The following is a 12,018-nucleotide window of genomic DNA, read 5'->3' as shown; positions in this document are numbered from 1 at the left end:
TAAGCTAAAATACCTGGATTCTACAATAATTGTGTTCAACTTGGTGCATTACCGTGGGCAATGCCACATTCACTACATTTTTAAGTGGGTCCGGTGCACAAATACTGTGTGCATACTGCATACATACATACTGTTCGATAGGCAAAAATTACCTGAGCAGTGCTGTGTAGTCTTTTTATCCAAAGTCCATACTCTTACTGCAAAGTCACAGTATGTAGAACAGCAATGTGCAGGTATGCTGCGATAGAGATTCACAACAAAAAGAAGACTGTTGAGAGCATCTAAATTTTAATGAGACGAGACTTTCGTGCACAAGGCTGCTCTTGTTAATGTCTAACATGAAGTTACAAAATCCCAGAATATATAAAACATGTTGTAATGTAGAGAGCGAGGGGTGGTACAGAGATAAAGATAATTATATAATCATATATAATAAAATAAAAAGGGGGTACAACTCCCCCCTCAACTCAACTCGACAACTCAATAACTCTACTTATTCTCTACCTTACAACATGTCATATATTCTGGAATTTTGTAACTTGATGTTAGACATCAAGAAGTACAGCCATCTGTGCAAAAGTATTCTTTCTGTTGTGCACAATCATTATACAGTAAATGCGACTATCCATTTCTTGTCATTAAATGCTTTTCCTTTCTTTCTTCCTTTTTTTCTGCAGTGATGAGCATCCATAAGGGACACGTGCGAGAAAGGGAGTCTCTTTGGGATGACAAACCCTCATCACCTCATGAGGATACAATGGTTGACGAATGGTTCTCAAGCACATCGAAACTTCCAACAAATAATTCATCAAAAAGCCAGTCAGTGCTAGCACCAGGAATTGAACGTGGACCGTCTTGCTACCAGTCAGAGATGTTCCACGGGGGGGCTAGGGGGGGCTCGAGCCCCCTACCTGCCACTGACCGACCCACACAAATCGTGCAAATCCGAGAACATAATATATGGGGGGCATTTCAACTATGGGGGGCATTACACTGGGGGGGGGGGACCAGTGTGACTATAGCGAAAGTTCTTGCAGTTCATGGCGTCTATCTAAGAAGCACTCTTGGATGTTTTTCAAAGTATGAGCTTTTCAAATACTTCCAATCTCGTGACACCACTTCATTGGTCATGACAGCCTATACATGTAATCGTACTGTGAACGTCTAAATCAACTATTTTCGTTCCCTTTTTTTAATCCTCAGTTTGCAGTGTGCACAAGTATGTGTATGTTGTCGACACAGGATCAGCGGGGGGGGGGGGGAGTTTTCGTATCGAGCCCCTCCTACCTTTCAGGTCTGGCTACGCGACTGGGGATGTTACATTTCAGGCGCTCATTGACTTTTGGTGAATTAACTTGTCGACTTTGTCCCAAGGTGGAGCTCGCTACAGCTCATTTGCTATCTGTTAATGTTGTGGCGTGTGTTGCGTTTTTCTCTTTGTGTGTTCCAGACTCAAGAACGGTTAATTTGGATCAGGTCAGGTACGTTTCATTTAGACATGGCAAACATAAAGTGGTGTTTCTCAACACAACTTAGCAGTGGTCTTCATGCATATCTGCTACGGCCATTAAGCGTGAATAGAAACCTGCACATTATCCATGATGTAAAACCCCAAGACTAGGGAACACGAAGGGACAGACACAAACATGTCCTTTGTGTTCCCTAGTCTCGGGGTTTTACATAGGCATCATCTTCACCAGCTCGCTTGCTTGCAGCCATTTTTTCTGCACATTATGTTCACTCTAGTTTTATCGTGTGCTATATAATCTTGTTCAAGTTCTGTCAAACAACCTGTAATGCTATAAAAAATTCAGTACACTGTTTGTGTGGGTTGAATGGTAGCGCATGAATGCAGGAAGGAAACTGTCATGTTATGGCAAGTGTTTACGTATTGTACATTTAACTACTAATTTTATTGGTTAGCTTTCGCTGTCGTATCATGTCAAGCCATGTTATATTAATTTGGAACATGTTCTTCTTAGTAGCCAGAGCAGCTGATACACAGAGAGAACATAGCCCGTGTGTGTTTGTCTTTTCCACCGCAGCCCTTGGGTTTCCTCCCTGATGGCTACACATGTCAGGGATAGGTTTCAGAACCGGTAGTTCCCGCCAAGTGTGAATTGCTTTTCAGGGATCATCACGCTGGCAGATGAACATATGGTTTAAATTCTTTGCAGGACAGGAATTGCGCAGCTTCACACAAATACTACTACTACGACGTAAGAGTGGTTTCAAATCTAGCTTTTTTGTGTTGTCCTGACATTATCGCACAAGATGTAGTATCCACTATGATCCTTTATGTGGGGGGTATGTTACAGTGCAATCAACAGATGCTATTTACAAATCTGTGTTTTCTACTGTGTTGAAATGGGGTAGTTTGTATCTGAGAGCCATAGTGAAACACAGGCCCTCGAGAAACATGGCAACACAGTGAAGGGACTCTGGATGCTGCCTAAATTTCCAGAACACACAGCTCAAGGCAGCGGTTAAATAACAAGTGGTTAGAGAAATCCAAGATAGTTGCATCCGTAAGCAGCCCGCTGTTGGATTTGCTTCTGTCAGAGATACGTTATCTCAAAGGGAACGCACGGACACACTCGGAATGATACTAGGGCTGCCTGTGAAATAGAAGGAGGAGAGGGGAAGATATATAACCCTTTTTCTTGTCTGTTATTCTATTGGTTAAATTGCCATTTTCTTAGCAGCATATGTGTGTATATTCCAGAGTCTGCTAATAAATATATCAGTTTAGAGCTAGCAGTCGCATTGTAGATGTCTCATCCTGTCCTTGGTTGCTTGTGATTCACTATGGCCATGCTTGCTATTGCAAAAACAGAAAACAAAAAAAGACAATAGAAAAAACACGGAAAGAGCGACCTAAAAAGCTGCCTGTTCTAGTGCTCACATGGAGGCAATGCAATGAGGTAACATGTTCCATTCATGAACTGTGCATAGTAGTACATATCACAACGGCAACCGATTATTCAGATTTTTCTTGAAGTACTTTGTTTTTTGTTGTTTTTTTTTTGCTTTGTTTGCACAGTCTATTATTGGAGCTTTATGTGATTCCCCTCTTCAGGTACTTTAAGATTGCTGATGCTGTGCAGTTTGTTAATTTTGAAACTGTACTGTGCTGAGGTACAAAAACAGAATTGTCATATCTGCATTTGAGCACATAGGAATAATTTGTAAGTACTTTACTTGTTGACATTAATATTTGCACCAGGTCACAACATTGTTGATCTATGGAAAATGTAAATAAATATATTTATTTGCTTGCCAAACAATGCACAAATGTCTTCTTTTCTAGTGAGATATTCCCTGTTCACCAGACATAAATGTGGAAAAGTTAAAGGGGCACAATGATGGTAGAGTCTAGCGTTGCTTTTTGCCACTTCACATATATGCACTGTTATTCGTGTGCACATGTAGGAATAGGAAGGTAGAGGATGCGCATAAAAAATTTCGTATCCAGCCACACATATGGTTCAGAAGATTAATTAGATGATGTCCGAGCATATATAATTGTGCTTCATGTGCAATGGGTATGCTAACGGATTGCTTCCATGAAGCCTTTTTATTTATATTTTATAAATTCTTTTTATAAATGTTATTTTTGATTTTATATAAATTTCATATTACATATTGTATACGTATATTTTTATAAATTTTATAAACTAAAAACTCAAGTTACACGGCCCCTGTAAGAGTGTCCTTTGCAAATGGTTTGGTAACGTGTCTCGAACTGTAAAGGTAAGACGCAATCGAGAATGCTGGAGACAAGGTTGCAACTTACATATTGCTTATCACGTCCTACATACAACGTGATTTGTACAATAATTCCTGAGCACGGCATTAATCCCGACGCTGGCCAGTGATGTCACCCAGGACGACAAGTCACATAATTGCCTTTAACACTTTTACACCCCACGGGCTGAGTTGTGAATTGAAAGAGCACTCTACAGAAGGATAAGGTGCACCTGATTTCTAGGATCTATGCTATGCCCTAACTCTTCAGACACCACATTTCTAAGTGGCAATATGTGCTCTGGTACTTCTTTTGCGTCTGCATAGTGTGCAACCACATGGCTACTGGAGCTTTCGTGTGCATGTTTTTGTTCGACGGTGTTCATTACAAGCAATATCCAGATGTTAGACATAAAATGCAGTAGTTTGTAGCGTACCACACAACGCAGCGTGACATGGGAGTGTGTGATTCAAAGAAAGCTTCTGGAAAATGCACAGAATCCCACAAAAAGTGTAAAATGTGATTTGTATTTCGTTTTACGTCTTTCGTCGTTACATACCATCGTCGACGCTGTTGCACATTGATAAATCGTACGTAAAACTTGTCCCATAGCAGTATGCGGTTTCTCAAATACATAGCACAATTTTCCTGCAGTAATAAAACGCTGTCGGCATTTTCTTGCTGACACGGCTGTCGAAACGTCAGCCTCTACAATGGGCAAGTGCTGTAAAGGGGCTAACGCAGACGCGACGTGATACAAATTGTACGTGCTCACAAAACACAAACGACGAATTCCAGTTACACCATCGCACAGAGGTTGGTTCGCGAATGAGTTCGCAGCTGCTGCACTGTTTACTTATCGCGGAACGGTGGAACCCGGCTGTCCGCCATCTTCAAGCACAGATACGTGAAGCCGCGAGAAGCCGTAGCTGAAATCCACTGACAAGTACGAAGGCGCGTATACGTCACAATGCCCGTTCGGGTGCATCTACGTCATAAAAATGGCTGCGCCCATGTGTGTTTCGGAATGAATTACCTATTTTTTTGACATGGTAATGTACCGAACTGAGAGAATGAAGGTGTATTTTGGGGAGAGCTGGATGTGGGCTTTCAGAATATCACAACCGTTTCGACTATTTGGGATATCGGCATAGCTGACCTTTAAGCCCTTTTTCTGTACATTCTCTATGCGGTTTATGTCAATAGTCGTGTGGGGATCCCACACGATATCCGCGTACTCTAACAATGGACGAACTAATGTTGCATAGGCAGTGAGCTTCGTTCGTGGAGTGCAATGTCTCATTGTCCTGCGTAAGTACCAGAGCTACGAAGCGCTTTCGACACCGTTGCTTCGATGTGAACAGACCAGTTCAAATTAGACGTGATAATGACTCCTAAATACTTGTATTCATGGACCTGTTTCAGTATTGCATTATTGATATTATACAAGAAATCGAGTGGTGTCTTCTTAGTAGTGATTCTCATTTGCACACATTTATCGATATTTAAAAGCATTTGCCACTTCTTACACCAGGCAGATATCGTTTGCAATGAGTTATTCATGTTCGCTTGATCGCCCTCGACAAAAATCCTGGAGTACACTATGCAGTCATCTGCAAAGAATCGGCACTGTATTGCTGTGTTATCTGAATGAAGATCATTTATAAAAATTAAAAAGAGTAACGGCCCTAGCACTGAACCCTGTGGGACGCCAGAAATCACAGGTAGCTGCGAGGAGTCACCGCTTGTAACACTCACAAACTGCTTCCGGTTGGTCAGATAGGAGTCCAACCAACGTAACATCCTGTCATTCTGAAGCAAGGTTTTCAGTTTGATTAACAGTTTGCGGTGTGAAAGTCTATCAAAGGCCTTCGACCAGTCTAAGAACACCACGTCGACTTGTCCATCGTCGTCGACAACGGTGGCAAAGTCATTAGTTATGTGCACAAGCTGAGTTATTGTTGAGAAACCCCGCCGAAAGCCGTGTTGCTCCTTTATAAAGAACGAGTTGGTCTCTAGGTATGTTATTATGTGCGTAGCAACGAAGTGCTCAAGCACCTTGCTGCACGTGCTCAACAGCGATACCGGTCTGTAATTAGTGACACACGCACTATCTCCACTTTTAAATATTGGCACTATTTTAGCTATTTTCCAATCATCTGGAAATTCCCCGGACTGCAAACTAAAAGAATATATCACTGCAAGAAACTTAGAACAGCGCTCAGCATACCTTCGCAGAAAAGTATTAGGAACGCCGTCTGGTCCGCAAGATTTTCTCGGATTTAATCTAAGCAAACTGTCTAGGACGCCCTCTTCTCTAATGATTAGATCGTTGATACAGTGTCTGTAAGGAGGAAGACTCGGCGTGACAGAATTATCTGTTGTGTGCACAGAACAAAAAAAGCGATTAAATTTGTCCTCTACGCTCTCTTCACAGACAGAAGTCGGACCATCATGATTGATTGTTATAACATGTCTATCCTTTTTAGTAAGGTGTAGCCAGAAACGCTTGGGGTCGGTCTTTAAAAAGTTGTGCATTTTCACATTAAAGAAATGGTATCTAGAGTTTTGTACCAAGGATTTTAACCTTCGGCGATTCGACGGTAACAAATGTTTCAGGTGAGGATAGTACAGTTCAATTCGTTTTATCCTTCTTTTGAACTGCAGGATTTCTCGTGTCACCCAAGGATTCTGTTTTTTCCTTTTTTTCGTCCGTTCGGGAACGAACTTCTCAATACATTCGTGAACTACCTGTTTAAAAAAAAGCCACATCTTGTTCACTGGACTATTCAGTGCAATTAGCATACGACACCTTTCAAACGACTCATCTAAAAGGTCAAGTATATCAATATCGCTTGCCCTCTCAAAGTCACGAAATCTACTAACTTTTACATCCTGGCCACAAGTGTGTGAGGTGGACAAATCGCAAACAACAAGCTCATGATCGGATAGTCCCTCCGCTGGATATGTCTTCAACACTAATTTGCGAACACTCTCAGATAAAAAGATCAGGTCAAGCAATGATTCACTATCGTTCATTTTCCTCGTTGGAAAGTCAATCACCTGCGACAGGTTGTTGCTAAAAAGCAATATCGATAAGTAACCTGTAATGTTCACACTGGCCCCTTTGGGACAACTGCGACCAGTTAATGTTTGGCAAATTAAAATCGCCCCCGAGCACTATATGTGAAAAGACCTTTGTTTTAGAAAATAAAAAATCAGACAATCCATGAAGAACATCGATACCGGCATGTGGGCATCTATACATTCCGCCAACAAGAAAACAATGGGAGCCACATCGGACCGAGGCCCATATCATTTCACATTCTGCATCATCACAAACCAGTTTGGGAGATAGCGTATTCTTTATCATGAGCGCCACTCCGCCCCCTCGGGAGCCCCTATCTCTCCGGTATACAGCAAATCCACTTGGGAATATTTCACTATCGTTTACCTGACTGTTTAACCAGGTTTCCGTGATGATCATAATATCAGGGTCAAAAGCCAAGACAACACTCTCAAGTTCGCCGACTTTGTTTACGATGCTCCTTGCATTTATATTGATGAGCCTAAAGGGGACACGCTAGCTCCGTTTTTCTCGGTCACTTCGGCGCCACCAGCATCGTTTCTCCTCAGACGGCCAACATAGGGCCTAAAAAGACAACCTTCTGGCCAAACGTCGGTACAAAGAAGTTTCTCGTACCCGTCATCGCGTACAGAAACATGAAAAGAAGCATAAGTATCGTGTCTCGCTGGCAACCTCGTGCACACAAACTGCTGGTTATTCAAAACTTTAGAAACAACATCAGATATGTCCTCACAAGTGGTTGAAGGGTGAAGCCGCGAAACAAATATTGCGTTCTCCCGCGGCGGTCTCTTCACTACACGTAGTTTGCTGTCTTTGTGTGACCCAACTGAAGCCTGGATTCGTCGTTTTGGCAACACCTTTTGAAACCCGTCTCCGTCTACCGTAGCAGAGTTTGCAAAGCCCTTAGGATCGACACTACTCACTGTTTCTTCGCGGAGACTGTTTCGATGCATGCCGTCAGGTCGCTTGGTGAACTCAGTGGCTTTGCTCGATTTGGGGATCCCCATTGGGAAGTCATAGTCCTCGTCACAGCGACAGGTGGCCAGTGGAGCAAAATATCTCCGAAGGATCATGCAGAGAAAAGGCATATATGAAATATGAGTATTACTAAACTGCAGAACACCTTGCACTGAATGTACATATAACGGAACTGAGTTGACAAGTCACTTTTTTACTTTAGAAAAATAGATAATTCGTAGTCATCTTCACATGACGTGTAGAAAAATTATCTAAATTAAAGTTTAATGAGATAAGGAACCCCAACACATTTTGCACTTAAGGCACGTTACAAAAAATCAGGGGTTCCTCATAATGCAACTTCCGAACCTGATCTGATTTTACCAAAGTGGTGTCAATCTGCACACCCATTTCCTGAAACAATTCCTCTACGCGGCTTACAACGCAATCGACAACCACCTTGGAGCACATGTGGTGGCCCTCTGGGTTATGGCATAAATAGCCTTTTTTTTTCAGATTATTCTTCTAACTTTGATCTGTTCTTTCCATCTGCTCAAGTAGCTCACCTATACATTGTGTTGGCTGGCTCATCCTGTCATGTTATGTCATCCTGTACTCGTGTGCTTAACTAAATACAAAAATTCAAATGATGTAGGTATCTTTAGATGGTTTCAAACGTTGTTCCACAAGTATCACAAGAAGGGAGAAAGCCACACCCAACACACTGAACGACGTGGTCACAAAAGCACTGGAAATACCTAGTCGACAATCTACAATGTTGGCAAATATAGGTTCGTACATGGCTGGCTGGCTGGCTTTGCGACGAATCCCGAGCTTGCGGAGAGTTGTGGGAAGGACCTGGTTTGCTGCTATCTCTCTGAGCCTCTGCAGAGTTATAGACTGGGATTGGGCTGCTGCTGTATTTCTGCTGGACTGTTCGTATGTACTTCTGTGGCACAAGATACCTAAATATAAACCGCAACGTCAAAAGGGGGCGCGCTGATTATTTCATTTTTACACGTATCCCCACAGTTTACGAGTGCAGGAACCATTACCCACACTATTCACTTACCCTCTGCCACAATACTGCCAGGTAACTCATGGCTGTGTCCATCAAATTTGGAACCAGTGGAGCTGCGCTATGGGTTACCTGCGAAGAACAATCTTTTTTACTGCAATATTCTGCACAAATTGCAAGGCCATAATATATCGGGTGCTTTTAGTCCTACCACTTTCTGTGCTATTGCGCCGAATGCAATTGTAACGTTAAAAATGCTTTGCTCATGACGTCTCAAGTTCAAAACAACCTGCGAAGAGCCAAATGATAACGGTTACACAAGTCTGACGTGGAAACGCGCAGCTTGCTTATCCTCCTTTTCGGGATTCTATCATGTAGTCACAGGAAACCAAGTGATGATAACCGACATTTCAGTGCAATGACAGAAGAAAAAAAAAAGACCATAAGCGACCGTTAAAATAACTGGTTAGGAATCGACTTAAACAATAGTGAAGGAAAAGAACGAATGTCTAATTCAGGACGAGGAAGAAGCAGTCGCAATTATGATGCGTCTTTGGGATCACTAAAAGCGAATGCATCAAGAAGTTTCACGCAACGCAATCACTTGCTCAACGCATGCATAAAGCGCGTTCCTCGTGTTACTAACCTGTTTCACTCAGTGCTGCATGCTTGGCTCGTGCATGGTGACAATAACAGCATGCTACTTCCAGTGCATGTCCATTTTCATCCATTTCCCCAATAAATGCATCACGATCACAGCCGGCGTCCGTGCAACGTCTCTGTGTGAAACCTCGAATGTCTGTGTGCGTCCGTCACATCATATATCTACCTGCGAGCTTCCCCATGCAACATTGCACTAACATGAGAGTGAACTACGCAGGAATGTAATAGCAAATGCAGAAGGTTACTTACTATGTGACTTTGAATTCCGTTGTTTCCAATGCAACGGATCTCGAAGCGGCGAGGTACCACACAGCAAGCGAAACGCTCCTCCCGCTTTTTCCTGATACACGCTGTTGCCAACTGCCACTTGACGTGCAACCTCCACCTGCCGACTTTCGCGAAACTGCGGACCACTTCGCTTTTATAAGTAACGCTGGTAACTTCTCCAAAAGCGTAACGGCGTCCTTAGGGGTAACACCACTGTTTCTCTCGCAATGTAACCTGTAAGAGGGCAGCGCACGTCCGCATGTAACCTTTGAATGGGCTGTAACCTTTACATCGAGCACAAATAACTTGTATTTCACAAGTTAGGTGCGTATCAGAGTAACGTTTGAGGGAACTAGATTAAGAGTAGGTAGGAGACGGAGATGACACGTCACCAGTAACTGGACACTTAGTGATGTGCGTTCTGAGAAGATCGGAGTTCCGAGCGAGGTGCGTCGACATCGCATCATTTTCTGTCCGTAGCGAAATGACTTCTTTTTCCAGTGCGCTCATCTTGTCCAGTAAGGCCATTATCAGGTCTTGCAGAGAACTTTCATTTGTACCGAGCTCAACAAAAGATACTTGGGTGCCAACATCTGAAGTTTCAATCGAAGGAGCAAGCAAGGATTTGTCCGGGTCCCTTCGTTTTCCGCATTCAACGCATTTGAATTTGCTCTTACCTTGGCTCACAAGGAAATCGTAGTCAGCATCGTTGACATTCACACATTCGCAGTGGAAGCTGCGGGAACACCCGCCGGAGCAGACAATAAACCAAGGGGATGAAACTCGCGAGTTCACTTGCGGACTAAAGTGAGGCGCTGCGAGCTTTTCGCGTCATCAAACGTCATGAAACGTCAGATTTTTTACGTCGAAGCGCGAGTTCTCAACCGTCACGAGCCCATTGGCTCCTGAGGCCGCTCCCCCGGTATGCGAGCGCTCATTGGTAGGTTTGAAATTATGAACTTTCCTTGGCGCGCTCAAGCCGGCGACCGTGTCGGCGGTGCCGGAGCAACTACAGCAACTCGCCGCAAAGTTTCGAAATGTGTTGGGTGCAGCAGGGACGCAAGCAAAGCATCTACGCCGGTACCGCTTTGGATGGTTTTTAGTGTCCTTCCCTAACATGTTGTCGATACCGACTCTGAAAAACTCGGTGCCTCATGGATACTTCTGCAAGTCAATTGAGTGGTAGATAAGTGGAAGGCAGGTGTGCTTCGCTTGCTTGGTGCGGCAACGATTCAAGGAGGACGAATACTGTGTTTTTCCGCTACTCACTCGATGACAGGTAAGTCAGTTCCTATTCTATTTTGCCGCTTAGCATAACATAGCGCCGCACCTGTGGCAGGTAGAATTTTTGGTTTTCACACTTCTGATCCCTATCTTTCTTGTTCAGGTATAAGCACTCAACTCATACCTGCTTCAGAATAGCATCTGCATGGATACAGTAGAATGGATATGACACGATGACACTCAGAGTGGTTGGATCATCATCTTTCGGCGTAGAAGCTTCACAAGTTCCTTTGTGACGGATCAACCCAGGCGCCTACACAAGCAGCAATATGGACACGTTCTCTGTCATGCCGGACCTCTGAATGTGTGTGCCTGTGCAGCCAATATACTGTTGTTCTACTGTGAAATCTTCCACGTGAGACATCAGCTATCAGTGAATGCAAAGTTGCTTCGGCATTTCATTCGAACTTCAGAAACAATGTTCATATCATGTTCGTGTTGTGCACAGCTACAGCAGACTTCATATTTGTGCTTTGGAAATACCTATCCTGGAAAATAAAGCACTTTGTGTAACAGAGACAGCCAACGCTTCCACATTTTGTTATTTATTTCACTGGACGCGAACGGAGATCCACAACCACCCAGAACTGCCCCGAACCGCCAAAGCGGGGGAGAGGGAGAGAACCGATGGGAAAGGGAAAGCCTCGCCAGCGTCACAGGTCACCCAGGGAGACAAAAAAAAGCAAAGCAAAAAGCTACTCAACCGACGTCCAACGATTGGCCCAACGCTTGAGGTCACGTGAGTTTTTCCCAACAATAGAATTATACTACACGTTCATTCCCCTGCAATAAACCGCCCCCTTCCTGATAGTAAACTGGAGCAGAAGCCGCACACGTCTGTTCCGCGCGACATTCCGCGAGATATGCATGAAATGAAACCCGATATTTACGTCCGATTTAAAAAAAGAAAACAAAAACAAACATAAAACACGAAAACACAGGGCCCTATATACTTAACTTACTGTACTATATACTTTACTATACTTGCACTGC

At 43.4% G+C, this 12,018-nt stretch overlaps 1 protein-coding gene across 11 annotated transcripts in view; it reads right to left on the bottom strand.

Moving 5' to 3' along the window:
- The window catches only part of LOC135366373 (uncharacterized), an 82,809-nt gene that overhangs the window by 69,067 nt on the left and 1,724 nt on the right, over positions 1 to 12,018 (bottom strand). Inside the window, exons 1-6 of one of the 11 annotated variants that reach the window (XM_064599043.1) lie at positions 10,419 to 11,219; positions 10,134 to 10,334; positions 9,724 to 9,975; positions 9,458 to 9,647; positions 8,866 to 8,943; positions 7,760 to 8,758 (exon numbers count right to left, since the gene is read on the bottom strand). In XM_064599043.1, the coding sequence (XP_064455113.1) occupies positions 7,760 to 7,924 (165 nt within the window). In that variant the 5' untranslated portion in view covers positions 7,925 to 8,758; positions 8,866 to 8,943; positions 9,458 to 9,647; ... (1 more) ...; positions 10,134 to 10,334; positions 10,419 to 11,219. Of the gene's footprint in view, positions 1 to 7,759; positions 8,759 to 8,865; positions 8,944 to 9,022; positions 9,436 to 9,457; positions 9,648 to 9,723; positions 10,335 to 10,418; positions 11,220 to 12,018 lie in introns of those variants that run through there. The other 10 variants (XM_064599042.1, XM_064599046.1, XM_064599047.1 and 7 more) reach the window with 10 other exon arrangements.

This window comes from Ornithodoros turicata, chromosome 8 (assembly GCF_037126465.1).
Source record: "Ornithodoros turicata isolate Travis chromosome 8, ASM3712646v1, whole genome shotgun sequence".
NCBI lineage: Eukaryota > Metazoa > Arthropoda > Arachnida > Ixodida > Argasidae > Ornithodoros > Ornithodoros turicata.
This window is presented reverse-complemented; position numbering and strand designations above follow the sequence as displayed.